Source organism: Camellia sinensis, chromosome 1, assembly GCF_055761805.1.
Source record: "Camellia sinensis isolate YWXY chromosome 1, ASM5576180v1, whole genome shotgun sequence".
Lineage (NCBI taxonomy): Eukaryota > Viridiplantae > Streptophyta > Magnoliopsida > Ericales > Theaceae > Camellia > Camellia sinensis.
Window position 1 is genome coordinate 178,480,289 of NC_138961.1, and position 16,670 is coordinate 178,496,958.

Consider the following 16,670-nt stretch of genomic DNA (forward strand, 5'->3'; position numbering starts at 1 on the left):
CATAGACACGTGGCTGGCCTCTACTGGTTGAGTACAGCTGTCAACGACGCCCTCGTACTCCGAAATTTTTGAACAGTCCCGCCTTTTCTTTGCTTTATTCGAAAACCTCCATTTTGAATAAAAGACACTCCTGTTCACCTTCTCTCTTACGCTTTTTGAGTTTCCATTTTTCCTCAATACTGCTTCTGCAAAGCTCTTCCCCGTGATCTTGATCTTCCTCTTCTCGTCTTCATACTGTAAGTAACTCAGTCCTCTTTTGCTTTCCATTTGTATAGACTAGCAACATGTATCATTTGTATATATGTGTTTTTTCACAACACTTTCAAAATGGTTTTCTTTATATTGAGTAAGAACCTTTCGAGCAGTAAACACACCCACTGGATTTGCAAATCAAACTGAAATGGGACGTTTTAGATCCAACATTATACCACGATCGAGATAGGAATTGGTTTTCCATAAGTGCATTTTAGACCGAATTCGTATCCTTGTCCATCGACCGAGCCTAATCTTAGATCCTTTCCTTATTCCATGCCTGAACTAAAAGCTTCCCCAATGACCGAGCTAATAGAGAGCCAAACCAACTGATTTAGTCAAAACCGAACTAAGAATGCTGCTCCCTAAGCATCAACCGGGATACGAAGCTCTCGCTTTATTGAACCGAGCTAACGTCCTTCGCTCCAACCGAGCTAAGGACGGAAAATATCCCATGTGGCCAAGTTAGGCCTCCATTTATTTTGCCTTGGTTTCTTATAGCACGGTCCAACGATCTGTGCATAATACTTTTCCTTTTCACTTTGCAGACTGACTAGGTTGGCCAAGCACTCCCTTGCACGTCCAACCGAGATACCCAACATCTTCTCAGCACCGAGCTAACACTTCAGTTAATTTATTCACAACTTAAGACCACATGGGTAAATATAGGTTTCTAGTAAACTCACCAAGGGCTATGGCCGAGTTTCGAAGGGACTACCATATCCCCGATGACGTCCATCTTAGTTTAGCCGAGCTAGACACCATACCTTGGGGAAAGATGAGCTTCGTTCCTTTCACCCTTCTTTCAATTGTAGAAACCGGACTTCGATTCCCTGTACAGCCTCTTCTTTGTGAATTCCTCAGACAAACAAACCTTTGCCCAACCCAGCTTTCCACAAATTCGTATAGAATAGTAAATGGCATTGCCGAGCTAAACCGTCGGCTTGGCCTCATCCTCGGTTTAGCCGAGATATTTCACCAATACTCTTTAGGCCAAAACGAAGACAGTTGGATTTATTATTTAATAATAAGGCACCGCCGTGAAAAGATAATAAAGAAGACCCCGGATAAGGACGTCAATGACGATGATTTTTTCTGGGTTTTTGGGAATTTTGAAGACCATGAGGCCCAGATCCTAAGCGACCGAATTAACTGGAACAAAGGAGTTGCCGGTATAATTACCTCGCTTTAGTTTTGTGCTTTCTTTACCGTTGATTTCATTTTCAACCAGCCTAACCGTTGTCTTTTTCCTTTATGCAGATTTGAACTTTCTCAAGTCCCAGTAAAGCTACCCCAACCTTGACTCCTTTTGCGCCGTACTAAGATATCCAAATTGAAGTTGGGCCGAGCTACTCAACTTCGAGCCAACCTACAATACAGCAGCAGGAGGAAGACCAGGGTGACAGACTTCCTCTTGGAGCCCTCTCCTGAACCTGATCCAACCCTCCCACAAATCAATCTTATCCCGTTGACTGCAGAACAAGAGATGGCAAAAAAGAGAGCAGTGAGAGCTCTTATCACCGAAACCAACTAGGCCAAGGTACCTCCATCCGGCCCGACAAACGAAGCCGTGGTAGCGCTTCCCACCTCCAAGCCGTCATCATCTAGGCCAAGAAAGCGTGCTTGGACTTCCACAACTGAGCCACGTCTTGTTGACGAGGAGGAAACCACGCTTCCACAAACCACACCACCAAGCCCGCAACCCGAGCATTCAGACCGGGCTATTCCATCAGAATGGGTGCCCAAGGTCACCTACAAAAACCGAGCTATCACTGATTCCGACTCAGTGGTAGCCGAAAAGAACCATTCGCTGGCCTTTAATCTCGCCAAGAGCGTTTGCCTTCTAGTCGATATGGAACATCACGAGCACCTAACCGAGCTGAAGGCCATTCGCTCGGCAACAAAATCAATGGTGTTGGTAAGTTCTCCTTATCCTTCTCCAAACTTCAACATCTTTTCGCTTGGTTCATCTCAAAATTATTTTTCTCCTTTTGCAGGCCTTACAGAAGAACCACATCGCTCACAAGCGCGTGCTGGAACTTCAAAAGACCATGAGGCAGGCTATGGCAGAGGCCAATGCTAAATCGGCTGAGCCAAAAGAATCCTAGCAGAAGATGACCGAGCTGCAAGCCGAAGTAGCCCGGCTCACCGGCTTAGTCAATTCGGCCGAAGCAGATAATCAGAGGGCTATAGCCGTGCTGAAAGATAAATATCTGCGTGAGCTAGCCAAGCTTGAGGGAAAGAAAAATGCGGAGATCGCCGAGCTGGAGAAGAAGGCAGATGACGCGGAAGACCGCGGTTATAAGGAGGGCAAAGCCACCTACATCAAGCAATGCGAAGCTGCAAAGGATATTTTCTTAAAATGTGGATGGAAGGCGGCCGTGGCACAGCTCAGTCATGGTCTAGAGACCAAGGTCTTCCAAAAGCCTCCCCCACATTACATACCGAGCTGCATGGTGGAGTATGCTACAACTATTCAACAAAAAATTCTTCAAGAAGGGGAAGAAGAAGAAGAATCTGAGCCCAACAATGCCCCGGCTATCGTCAATGATCCCGCTGTTCAATCAGCTCGGGTGGAGCCACCGGTGGAAGACTTGGTAGACAACGTGACCGAACTACTTGCTGAGACCGGGCTTCGAGTTGATTTGGACGCGGATCTTGACGACCTCTTTGCTTGATCTTGTACGTTCTTCTTTTTGCTTTTGAAAAGAAACTGTACCCGGGCTAAGGCCCCATCTTTGTACTTGATTTGAATTTTCAATGAAATCTTCTTTTGTTTCAACTGTTGTTTCGATTTACTTTCACTCTTGCATTTATTTTCCAATTGTAATCTGAATGCAGTATAACATTTTCTGGTCGAGATACCTATCTCGGTCTTATCCTTGGTTATACTTGCCAACCTCGTCAACCTAGGTTTTTACCTTGGTTGAAGATTACCAAAAGTTATTCCAGCCAACCATTCTTCAGTCTTGATCCTTATCTTGGTTGAGGAGTACAAAGTGTTGGTTTTTCCAACCAACCTCTTCAGCCCAGATCCTGATCTTAGCTGAAGAGAGCTCAAAATTGGTTATTCTTGCTAACATAGAGCGAAATGTTTGGTTATTCCTGCCAAACGGCCTCCAGCCTCGATCCTTATTTTGGCTTAGGAGAGGTGTTGGTTTTTCCAGCCAACCTCTTTAGCCTGGATCCTAATCCTAACTGAAGAGAGCTCAAAATTGGTTATTCATGCCAACCTAGAGCGAAGTGTTTGGTTATTCTTGCCAAACGTCCTGCAACCTCGATCCTTATCTTGGTTTAGGAGAAGTGTTGGTTTTTCCAGCCAACCTTTTCAGCTCGGATCCCAATCGTAACTGAAGAGAGCTCAAAGTTGGTTATTCCTGCCAACCTAGAGCGAAGTGTTTGGTTATTCCTGCCAAACGTCCTGCAACCTCGATCCTTATCTTGACTTAGGAGAAGTATTGGTTTTTCCAGCCAACCTCTTCAGCATGGATCCTAATCCTAACTGAAGAGAGCTCAAAGTTGGTTATTCTTGCCAACATAGAGTGAAGTGTTTGGTTATTTCTGCCAAACGTCCTGCAGCCTCGATCCTTATCTTGGCTTAGGAGAAGTGTTGGTTTTTCTAGCCAACCTCTTCAGCCCAGATCCTAATCCTAGCTGAAGAGAGCTTAAAGTTGGTTATTTCGGCCAACTACGCTTTCAATGCCCCTAGCTCGCTAAAATAATTTTTTACAGAAGGAGACAACCATGCTGAAAAGAAACTACTTGTTTTATTGAGAAAGGAAAAATTACAAGTAAGTTTAAAGAAAAGCTAAAAATAAAATAGTTTGAGATTGGCAGTGTTCCATGGTCTGGGAATGGCTTTGCTGTCCTTGTCTTCCAAGTGGTATGCCCCTTTTCCTGCTATTCTAACCACTTTGTAAGGTCTTTCCCAATTGGGCCCTAACTTCCCATCTCCAGGTACTAGGGTGTTTCCCATAACTTTGCGCAGCACCCAATCTCCAACCTTGAATTGCCTTGGATTTACTGTCTTGTTATATTTTCTGGATAACTCTTGCTGGTATGAGGCAATGTGAACCAGTGCTCTTTCTCTTCTTTCTTCTACAAGGTCGAGCTTTAGTGCTATGGTTTCTCTATTTAAGTCTGGGTTAAAATTTTCACTTCTAATTGTGGGGAGGCCAACTTCTAGTGGGATTACTGCTTCCATGCCATAGGCCAAGGAAAAAGGCATTTCTCCAGTAGACTGCCGATGTGTGGTACGGTAAGCCCAGAAAACATGAGGGAGCTCCTCTGCCCATTTGCCTTTTGCTTTCTCCAGCCTTTTCTTCAATCCATCCAAGACGACTTTGTTTGATGCTTCCGCTTGGCCATTTGCTTGGGGGTATGCCGGTGTAAAATTGTAGAATTCTATCTTATACTCTTCACAAAAGTCTCTAAAAATTTTGCCATCGAACTGAGTGCCATTGTCAGATATTAGAGCCTTGGGTATGCCGTACTGAGTGATGATATTTTGCCAGATGAACTTCTTCACATCTTTCTCCTTTATTGATACTAGTGCTTCTGCCTCTACCCACTTGTGAAGTAGTTTGTTGTTGCAAGGAAGAACTTTTTGTTACCGGGTGCCGTCGGAAGTGGTCCTAGTATGTCCAAGCCCCACATTGCGAAGGGACATAGGCTAGTTAATGGTAGAAGCTCTCTGGCTGGTTGATGTATTTAGTGTGCGAACTTCTGATATTTCTCGCATTTCTTGACATACTTCTCTGAATTTGCTTGCATGTAACGCCACCAATATCCCTGTGAGATTGCTCTGTAAGCCAATGATCTTCCCCCTTGGTGGCTTCCGCATACGCCTTCGTGTATCTCGAACAAGAATGCTTCGACTTTGCTGGGATGAACACACTTTAGGTAAGGTCCTGTGAAGGATTTCTTGTACAAGGCCATAGATGGGGAGAGCCAAAATCGTTGTGACTTTGCTCTTATTTTGTTGGCCTTTTTCTTCTCTTGGGGTAAGACGCCGTCTTTTAAGAAAATTATAATGGGGTCCATCCATGAAAGGCCTAGTTAGGCACAACATACCTCTGCTACTTTAGGTTCTTCAATGCTTGGTCTTGGTAGGAAGTCGATCAGTAGTGGATGTGGGATGGATGTATTTGCCATCGAAGCAAAGCCTGCTAATTTATCTGCTCTGCTGTTTTTTTCTCTGCCAATCTGCTCTATCCGCACTACTTCGAACTTCATGATCTCTTTTCTGACTAACTCTTGATACTTGGCCATCCTCTCATCCTTTGCTTCATAGTTGCCTGAAATCTGGTTTATTACCTGCTGGGAGCGTTGTAAACCATTAGTTTGGTGGCCTGCATGAAAAGTGCTGATTTTAGGCCTGCTAAGAGCGCTTCATACTCTGCCTCATTATTTGATGCTAGGAAGCCTAGGTTGACTGCTTGTTCCACTACTAGGCCATCTGGTGAGAAGAGGACTATGCCAAGTCCTGCACCGTGCCTGTTAGTTGCTCCATCCACAAAGAGCTTCCACATTTCTCCAACGAATAGCTTCCAGCAAGTGGAGGGATCAGATGATGCCTTGGGGTCATGAGTGTTGCTGGTATTTTCTTCCAAGTCCACGCTTACTGTTTGCCCCTTACTATCTGATTGTACCAAGTTTTTACTTGTTGATGAGTCTTTGCTTGGCATAGCATGGTTTGCCTCTTCTGCACTTTCCTCAATCCGACATGCCTTGGGATGTGGCTCAGTATTCTGTATTAGGGGTTGCGCATTTCCTGTAGCACTTTCCGTCCCCATTTCGATTGTACCAGTCAAGTCAACTAGGCAGATGTGATGGCTTCCTGGCATGAACTCTGCCACAAAGTTTGCTAGAGCTTGAGCTTTTATTGCGGTTCTGGGTTGAAACTTGATATCATACTGTCCCAATTCCACCGCCCACTTCAAGATTCGCCCAGAAAAGTTCGCCTTCTCAAACAAAGCTTTTAATGGGAAAGCTGTTAGGACGGCTATAGTGTGGGCGTGGAAGTAATGTGACAGTTTCTTTGATGCCATCATCAAGGTTAAGGCCAGTTTTTCCAATGGCAAGTACCTGGTTTCTGCGCCCAGCAAGGTCTTGCTAACATAAAAGATGGGCAGGTGTTGGATTCCTTCCGCTCTGACCAACACCGCGCTGACTGCGTGCTGTGAAATTGCCAGGTACAAAAAGTGCTCTTCTCTAGGTATTGGGGTTACTAGTAACGGTGGAGAAGACATGTATTCTTTCAAGCTTTCTAGGGCGCGATCGCATTCTTCGTCCCACTCAAACTTGGCTTTTAATGCTTGGAAAAATGGTCGGCATCTGTCTGACGATCGACTTATGAACCGGCTGAGCGTAGCTGCCAGGCCAGTGAGATGCTGCACTTCTTTTACTGTGTTGGGCCTCTCTAGATCCTGTATAGCTTTGATCTGAGAGGGGTCTACCTCTATACCTCGGTTGGTCACCAGGAAGCCTAGGAATTTACCTGATCCTACACCAAACGCACACTTGGGTGCATTTAGGCACAACTTATTCTTTTTCAGAATCTGGAACATTTCATCTAAGTCCCTAAGATGGTCCTTCCCATCCTTGCTTTTGACCACCATGTCGTCGATGTAAGCCTCCATTGTTCTGCCTAACAATGGTTCGAACATCTTGGTGATCATTCGTTGGAATGTCGCCCCTGCGTTCTTTAGGCTAAAGGGCATGACCTTGTAACAGTACAATGTTATAGGCGTTGTAAAGGATGTGACCTCTTAGTCTGGTTCATACATAACGATCTGATGGCAGCCTCTATACGCATCTGTAGACATTCCCGAATGCCCCGGGAGGACGAGTCCCGTTCTGTTCGTTTTGAGTTCACTATAGTTCAGGACTCTCAAATTGTCACGGTTCTTAATCTGAACCAAAGAGTCCAAATCCGGCAAATCATTTTGAGAAAACAGATTTTTAGAAAAGAAGTGCCAAACATGGACTGCTTTGCCAGATACAGAGTCGCCACCTAAATATTTTTTATGGGGGAATTTAGGAAACCCTGACTTGGTGCCAAAGGCTATGTGTCCGTCATCACCAAAGTTGCCTCGGCTCGGGAGCTTAGGTACGATTGGGGAAGGTCAGCTATGAGCACCCCCTCTCGCCCGATCCGAAGATCGGCCTCTACTAACCGTGATATCCGTTTTTGAAAACGTTATGTGTTCTTATTCCGGTTATTAGCCTAGAATTACTATGTTATGCGCACAGCAAACAAGTATAGACCAAATCGCCTAAATTGGAAAAAAACATTGCATGTTTGTTTTGAAAATGGTTTGCTACTCGCAAGTAGGCTAAAATGCAAGTTTTGCCACCCTCAAGTGGGCTTTAGAAAAGATGGTTTTGCCACTATCTAGTGGGCTTAAAACTCACAGTTTTAATACATTATTCCAATTTAGGTAATTCAACCTCCACCCACAGGCATTCAAGCAGTTATATCACATAAGCAAGTAGCCTCATGGTAAGCATGCTGTTATGGCAACACTCACACGCATGCGGTATGCTAAAGCATAAATGCTTACCGAGTACTCCAAGCCAGAACAGAAGTTAGTTAATAATCATGTGCATGATCCTAGTTCATGTTGAGATGGCTAATGCAACACATACAAGATGCAACTACAATAGGCTCGGCTATCCTAATGATGGCATGTGAAATGCTGCAACTAACAGGTATTTAACTTGGAATTGAAATACAAGTGCAGTTAGTATGATGTACCGAGCCCGGTGCATGTAGGACAAATGTATGGATGCACACATGCATAACATAAGGTATGCTAATTTAAATATGCCCTAATACTAACCATCAAAAGCAGGTAAGTAAAAGGGAGAAAAAAGTGGGGGATTGGAAGACATGCACACACGCACCCACACTTATTACAAGTTAGCCCTTACTCGGAGGGACCGAAAGAATAATACAATTTAACTAACCAACAAGCTAATTAAATATTACAGACCACCTAATTAATTAGGCAAATTAATTAATCTAATTTAAGCAATAAACAGCCTCGGGAAGAGGGTCCAATGCGATGTGTGCTCGATTCCGCTCGGAAGTCACTGCCATGCACAAGCTGCCTCTGCTTTGACTGTTCTGCTTCTCTGAAGATTGCACAAGTCCCAGGGTTGTTTCTCTGAGTGCTGTGGAGCACCACCGGCCGTGAGGAATAGTCACCGGCCATGGAGAATGGTCACCGGTGACAAATTAATCCATCAGCCGCTTATGGATGGCCGGTCGGCACTGCAGATGGCCGGCTGGCCAAATCTTCCTGCAGAATCTGTTTTTGACAGCAACAGAGGGCAAAACATAGCATGGCAATGCATTTCAAGCAATGTATGCACCGATCACACCCCTTATCATATTCATGACTCAAAGGGATATGATTCTCGATTCTCGGACCACCAATCGCGCATTTCCATGCATGATGGCCCAAGGAACCAAGTATGCATTTTGATATGGTATGCAATGCACATAATCAAGCAAAGGGGGGGCTCAACCTCTATCATACTCAACTCAAGAGGTGAAGCATGCATGCCAATGCAGTGCATACTAGGTATGGAGGCTAGTATGCAACATGGCAATGCAATGTGTAATGTAGGTTAGGCACACAACCAAAGCAAAGAAGCATGTAAGGCATGAAGCAATGCAACCTACAAGTATGCAAGACACAATATGGATGTTCAAGCATGCAAGCAAGCATGTGGCTTCATTCAATCATGCAACAACACACTAGTAGGCAACAACACACAAGGTGAGCATGCAACAACATGCAAATGGGTGGACTTAAACTAATTTAGGCAGCCCTTAAACAAGCCTAAAACAGTGGCGAAAATGATGCAACAAAGGCATGAAAACACACACACAAATATGCATCAACAAGGGCCTAAACATGGAGCATAAGCCATCAACTCTTCAAAGCATGAAAGGGATGAAAAATGCAAGCATATAAGCACATCATGAGGTCTGAAATAACATACCAAGTGATTCCAAACCACTGAAACAAAGCAAGGATGGCATGCTAGAGAGGCCAAAGCTTAAGGTATTCAAGAGGGATTGCATGGTAGCTATACAAAGAAAGACATGAATGACTCAAATGACCTAAAACAGTCCCTTAGCACATCGAAATATGCATATAAACTTCACAAAGCTTAGCCAAAACACATGAGCATGGTAATCTAAATGCTATGCATGTATTGAGGCAAATCATGGCATTACAAGGCATGTATGGTAAGCAAGCATGGTGTACTAAAACCAACTCAACACAATGCTATTTCATGGCAAAATAAGCATAAATATCAGTCAAGGCATGGTCAACACACACTTAAACTAGATGCTCCCTCAAGAGGCAAAAATAGCCCTTTTCAAGGACAACAAGGAGAGGGGGTGGCCCTCTCCTTCCTAGGACCTCAAGGCACCATCCTCACCTCTGAAATCCCTCAAGATTTCAGTGGTGAGGAGGCCCAAACACAGTGGTCCCGGAGCTCAACCAAAATGGCACAAAACAAGGGCCAAACAAGCCTTAAGAGGGGTCAAACAACCCCAAAGCTTAAAACACCCTTAAGAAACTATTTAGGGGAGATAAAAACAAGACTTTTCTATGTTATATGCAAAGTCTAAAACATCAAGCAAGGTAGGCAAAAATCTAGTGCAAGATTGGGGAATCTAAAGTAAGAATGTTACCCTTGAAGAACCCTTGAGGAACAGCAAGATCAGCCACCTTCTTATGATCAAAACCAGTCCAAAAACTCAAGAACAAACCCTCTAAGCCTCTCAAGGTCGAAGTGTGGTGTAATGGTGTGTGTCTTAGTGCAAAACTAAGAACAAACACACACTTTAGGCCCTCAAACACACACAAAATAAAGAGAGAGAGGGAGATATAGAGAGAGATGATGATATATATCAAATATATATGTGTATAGCTCTGGTTTTTTGCTGAACCTCATCAAAGGAGAAGGGAGGTCTCTTATATAGACAAGGGAAAGCTTTGAAGCTTCTCAAAGAAGCTAAACAAAAAAAGGGGTCAAAGGGGCAAAGGGGGCAAGGCTTCCTGAGGAAGCTAGGACAGCTGGCAAGCTTCTTGAGGAAGCTTTGACAAAGGGTCAAGCTTCTTCAAGAAGCTTTGACCAAAAGGGTGTAAAAAGGGAAAAACAGCCACATGTATGCCCCGGGGCAGGTTTGGTGCATTCCAGCTGGCACAACTGGCATGCACCATGTCTGAGAAAGGTAAAAAGGTGCTATCGGCCAGAAAAGGAGATCACCGGCCAAACAGATGGCCGGCCGGCTATACTGAGTGCTGACCGGCCAATGATATAATTCACCAATGGCCAGTAGCCTCAAAACATGGCCGGTGGCCTCAAACCAAGGCCGGTGGGTGTCAGGGGTAGCTAACAAGCTACTTTCTACCTTCAGAAGCAAAAACACAAGTGTTTGGTGCAAAACCAAACACAGAACAGTCGAGTTGAGAGATCCTGAGGCAAGGCGCGTAGCCGAGACCTCCGGGAACTCAAAACGAAACACAAATATGAGTAATCACCGAGTGTTCGAGCGGTGACGTCCAAGTCTTAAGTACGGTCAAAAATGGGGTGTTTACAACATCAAGGAAGCTAAGTCAATTGTGTCCTGCCATCAGGTCTACCAGTTGGTCTATCCGTGGTAGGGGAAAGCTGTCTTTTGGCATGTCTTGTTGACTATTTTGTAGTCCACGCAGACACGCCATTTTCCGTTCTTCTTTGGCACTACTACGGTATTGGAGATCCATATGGGATAGTGCACTTCTCTGATAGCTCCTGCCTCCAGCAGGTTGCCTACTTCTTCCGCCACTATCTCTGCATGGTAGAGTGCTGATCTGTGAGTGCACTGTATAATTGGTCTGGCAGTTGGGTGGACGTGCAGTTGGTGACAGATGAAATTTGGGTCAATGCCAGGCATGTCATACGGTGTCCAGGCGAACACTTCGATGTTAGAGGTTAAGAATTCCATAACCTCTATTCTCTCAGTGCTGGACAATGACGAGCCGAGCAAAAAGAACTTTTCTGGGTCTTTTTCATCTATCCTTACCTGTACCGAGTCTTCCACTGCCTTCTGTTTGGCGGTTTTGCCAACATCTATAAACAATTCATTGCTCTCAGGTTCTTCCATTATTTGTACATACCCTTTGGCAACGCAGCTGCCGTTTACTGTGACGAAGCACTGTTTAGACATAATTTGGTCTCCCAAGACCTCTTAAATTACTCTAGCATCATTAGGAAACCGTAATACTTGATGGTAGGTTGACACTACCGATCGCATAGCGTGCAACCATGTCCTTCCCAGGATTATGTTGTAAGTGGAAGGGACTTTCAATACCTAAAATTTCACCTGTTTCGTCATGCTTCCTGCTCTGATTGGGAGGATTGTCTTACACACTGGCCACTCTGGCATTGAGTTGAATCCGATTAGGGGAGATGTTGCGGGCGCCATGTCTTTGTCCTCCAGTTTCAGTTGTTTGAAGGTTTCGTAGTATATTATCTCACATGAGCTTCCCTGGTCGATCAAAATTCATTTGACGTCGAAATCCTTGACGCGGAGAGTGACAACCAATGCATCATTGTGAGGGTAGTATATCCTTGCCAAATCTTTGTCCAAAAAAGATATGACATTTGTGGCCTCTGTTCTCCCCTTTTTGATGACAGGTTGTGCACTTAATACCTCCCTTAAGTGCTTAGCCTTTTTGATCATCCCCCTAAGCTCACATATATGCTCAGGTTCGAATATCCCATGTATCACGTTAATTACGCCTTGAGGTGGAGCGTCAACCGGCATCCTGTTTGGAACGTGGTGGTTCTAGGGGGCTGGCTGTGTTCCTCCTTCTATGTACTGGTCCAAATGCCCAGCCGCCAATAACTCCTCCAAATGTTGCCTCAACGGCGTGCAATTTTCAGTGCGGTGCCCCTTTTCATCATGGAAGGTGCACCGGGGCCTCTCGTCATAGACCTTCTGTGCTTCTCCTAACTTAGCTGGCTATCGGACGAAAGGTTCGTCTCGTATCTCACTGAGAATTCGGTAGATTGGTTTTTCGAACACCGCAGTAATGGCAGTGCGAACTCTTAGCCACCTTTTGTCTGGATCCTTTTTGTTGGCCCGTCTGCCTCGCCCGTTCTTACTGGGTCGTTCTACCGTATTGACTTTTGCCGTAGTCTTTTTATCTGGCGTCGCTGCTGTGCCAGATTTTGTTTTAGCACGGGCGCCATCCTCCTCTACGCGAATATGTTGGTGCACTCACTCCATCAAGGCCTTCATCGTGAGGGGTGGCACCATAGTGATCGAGTCCCTCAACTTGTTTTCGACTGACATACCCCTTTTGTATTGTGCGATGACGAGATTTGTGGGGCAATCTCCTATCTGGTTGAATGTCTCCCAGTAACGACTGTTGTAGGACCTCAACGAATCTTTTTCGCCCATGTCAATGGAAAGTAGCTGGTCGATCTCCATTGGTGTCTTGGTGTTTGTCCTGAATCTAGTTACGAACGCTTCTGCCAACTGTGCCCATGAGTCAATGCTGCCATCTGGTAGCCTTTTGAACCAAGTTAAACCTAGGTCGCTAAGGCTGGATAGGAATAGGATACACATTAAAGCCTCGTTTCGCCGGTAAACTGCCATAACCTGGCGAAAGTGGCTTAAGTGCATGTAGGGGTCCGTTTTCCCCTCATATGTAGTGAATTTGGGCTGGTTGAAGCCCGAAGGTAATGGCGCGTTCTCGATTGCCGGAACGAACGGCGAGCTCTGAAGCCTTGCTAACGCTTTGTTTGTTGGTTCATAAGCAAGACGCGGTATTGGCATTCCTACCTTGACGCTGCCATGCGTCCGAGGGGCCAACCGCTGAAGGGCTGAGACTCTATGCGGGTCGCGTGCCCTGACATCTTCCTTCCATCGTGCCCTTTCCTCAAGCACAGTTCGCAAGTCAGATGTTCTGGGCAGCTCCGTGTGCCTAGATGACATCTGGGACGTGTGCGAGGGCCGATAGGTGCTTCCCTCAGTACAGGACCTCTCAGTTTTTGTTCTCTCAGACCTAGAGTAACGAGTCCTATAAGTCTTTGATTGAGTGTCGCATGTTCTTAGGCTCCTACTCTCTGCTTGCGATGGTGTGGTACGCTTATCGCGATCCCTTGAGTAGCGTGGGGGTGTGTTGCCTTTGTGCCCCTCTCCTGTCGCCACCCTTTTCCTTTTATCTGGTGCTTTATCGACTCCATGTCCGTTGCCAGCCTTCTTATTATCTCATCCTGCTCCTTCACGCGATCTTCCAACACTTGAGGGTCCAACCTCCGCCTCTGTCGTTTTGGACTTTGAGAGCGACGGGGGCTGTTAACCCGCCTTCCCCTTGCATACCTCCGGGGGTTCTGTCCCTGGGGTTCTAAATCCGCTATGGGAGGGATGGAAGGCAAACCTTCGCGCCTCCCACCCCCCTGTGGGGTTTGTCCGTCGATAGCGGACTGTGGCAAATCTTCATTGTGCGTCATTACTTCTAATTAGAGAGGAAAAACTTGATCAAGATGTTTTGTTCTTTCTGAAATTTTTCATAGACGGCGCCAATTGTACGAACACGAAATAATGTTCTCGTATAATCCTGTTGATCAAGTCTGCGCTCCTCCAAACGTCGTCGCTTTACTCCCTGAAAACACAAACTTGAGCTAGCCGGTGGGTGTATGCCGGATACCTCTCGATGCCTAAGTCAGCAAAACAGACAAATAGACAAAAGCTCTGTGTATTCGAGAATCAAAATTGTATTACCTCTCCATAGGTGATGTTGTGAGCTTTTATAGGTTCCGCGTGGCATAATCTTAGTAGGATTCTTATTCCTCCATGTAGAGTCCTCCTAGGAATCACATTCTTGAAAGATAATGCTTATCCTTCAACACCACCCTCACTGCTTAAACCAAGTGGGATGATTTTACCTCGGTAGTATGACAACACGACCGAGCTAATATAGCCATGCTAAAGCGGCAGAAATGACTGAGCTCCAACTAGCTTGGTTCTTCCCTTCATTGCTTGTATCTTGGTATGGTCTGTCGAGACCGAGCTAATCGTAGTAAATTCTAACCGGGCTATCGAGGGCAAGGTTCACCACAAGCCCAAATACCTCGGTTCTGAATACCATGACCGAACTAATTATCACCATACCGACTATGGTAACCACCACTACAATTGGACCGAGCTAACCGCAAGGTCCTTTTACTCATCCCTTTTTACTGCGGCCCAAAGAACGGCCCATTACCGCGCCTTGGCCTAGCTCGGCCCTAGTGCGCATAAAAACTTCCCTCTCAATTTTTCTATTGCCTTCTCAATGAATTTGGATTTTCATTTCAAACCTATCGTCAACCAAAAGAAAAATCATGAAAACCAATTCTAGATTTGCTGAAATGTACAGAATATTGTGCTATTGCTAGAATTTGATGCCATGGGTACAAAATACAATTCAACAGTGTGCTAACCATCGTACTAAATTTAGTATGCTACGAGAACATCGTGCCAAATAATATCGCCGTTAAACTTAATATTTGTTTCTCATACTGCTTGTCTTATGCTGTCAATGCATGCTCTGGATTTAGATAGTATGTGCCTTTTATGTAACAACAGAGTTTAGTTTCATTTATTCTTCTCGAGAAGAAAGGCTCTGATCTGATAAAGAAAATACTATTGAGTAGGCAACATAAATAATAGGGTCTAACAATCTGTAATTGGAATTTTGAGGCCAAAGTCAAGAAAAATAATGATTGTTGGATAACAAGCATTGAAGAAGACGCATTTGATCGAGTATTGAATATTTTAAATTTGATTTTAAAACTCACCAAACTAAAAAATATGTTTATGTTTTGCTTATTTTAAATCAATTTCAAATCAATTTTAATTTAATTGATCACAATCATAATCTACCAATATATATCTTTCAGGCTAATAATCAATACCAACCACCAACACAAGAAAGGGCCCACAAATAGAGGAAACAAATTCAATGTAACAAAATATCATAATTAACCCCTTAACCTCCCAATCTATAGAAGTGACCAATTAAGAGGAGAGATGTCTTCTCAACATTACTTTTGTTTTCTGACTTGCAACCATGTTTGGAATATTAAGTGATTAAAAAAAAAACCCAAAATAGATCCTCAATCAGAACATGACAGGGTGTAACCCTAAGACAGAAAACTATTCAGTTACATAATTTAAGGGCCCAAACACTTGGCTAAATCCTCAAAAATCAAATCTCTAACTTAAAACAGCCTCTTGAGCCTAGAAACTAACTCAACAACCAACCCTTCTCTCTCTCTCTCTCTTTCTGTCTTTCTCCTCCCCTCCTCTCGCTCTCTCCCCCTCATGTCAACCACCCATTGCTGGTTATGAAAGTCCAGTAATGGGGGAATCAAAACCTAGCACCAGTTCTCCAACAGCGTCATCGAAACCTCCTCCACCGCCACTGCCAGCCCAGCCATTGTCTCTTGTCCAACCTTCCAACAAAAAGAAAACCAAACCTATCAAAGTATTCCGCGTTTTTCGTTCCGTTTTCAGATCATTTCCCATCATAACACCGGCCTGCAAGCTTCCCTCGCTCCCCGGAGGCGTGATACCAGAAAACCACCGCAGCGGCTCAGGAAACCGCATCACCGGAACATTATTCGGGTACCGTAAAGGGAGGGTCAGCCTTTCCATACAGGAAAACCCTAGGACCCTCCCTACAATGGTGGTTGAGCTGGCCATGCAGACTAACGTGTTGCAGAGGGAAATGAGTTTGGGAATGGTGAGAATCGCATTGGAATGCGAAAAGAGAACAGACAAGGACAAGATCAAGTTGTTAGAGGAGCCGCTGTGGACGATGTTTTGCAACGGTAAAAAAACCGGTTATGGCATGAGGAGAGAGGCGTCGGAGGAAGATTTGCAGATCATGGAGCTCCTCAAGGCTACGTCGATGGGTGCCGGAGTTTTGCCGGGAAAGTCTGACGTGGAGGGACCGGATAGCGAGTTGGCCTACATGAGGGCTCATTTTGATCGGGTGGTTGGGTCCAAGGACTCGGAAACACTTTACATGGTGAGCCCTAATGGGAACAATGGACCTGAACTGAGCATTTTCTTTGTAAGGATATGATTTCTTATCGATCGGTTGGAGGGGAATAAAGGGGAGGAAACAATATATCAGGCTGAGACTCGAATTCGGACACCACACTTGAGAATGAAGCATTTCTTGTTTTGGGTCCTTATGTATAGTAGGTAATTTATTTTCAAAATTTCACAGGATGAGTAGTGTTTACAGGAAAATATATAGGCAGTTGTTCTAGGTGCACATAATTCGATTGCAGAATTAGATACAACTCTCTTCTGTTCAATTCTGTGATTGAATCCTATCTGCTTA

The 16,670-nt window shown here is 44.8% G+C and overlaps 1 protein-coding gene across 1 annotated transcript; it reads left to right on the forward strand.

The window, feature by feature from the left end:
- The first annotated feature begins 15,677 nt into the window (after positions 1 to 15,677).
- Positions 15,678 to 16,406, forward strand: LOC114313475 (MIZU-KUSSEI-like protein (Protein of unknown function, DUF617)). Its single transcript, XM_028259857.2, has one exon. The coding sequence runs from the start codon at positions 15,678 to 15,680 to the stop codon at positions 16,404 to 16,406; it is 729 nt and encodes a 242-aa protein (XP_028115658.1).
- The last annotated feature ends 264 nt before the right edge of the window (positions 16,407 to 16,670 follow it).

Excerpts from the sequence above, each read along its gene's own strand:
- LOC114313475 (XM_028259857.2), top strand. The coding sequence starts at position 15,678 with ATGGGGGAATCAAAACCTAGCACCAGTTCTCCAACAGCGTCATCGAAA.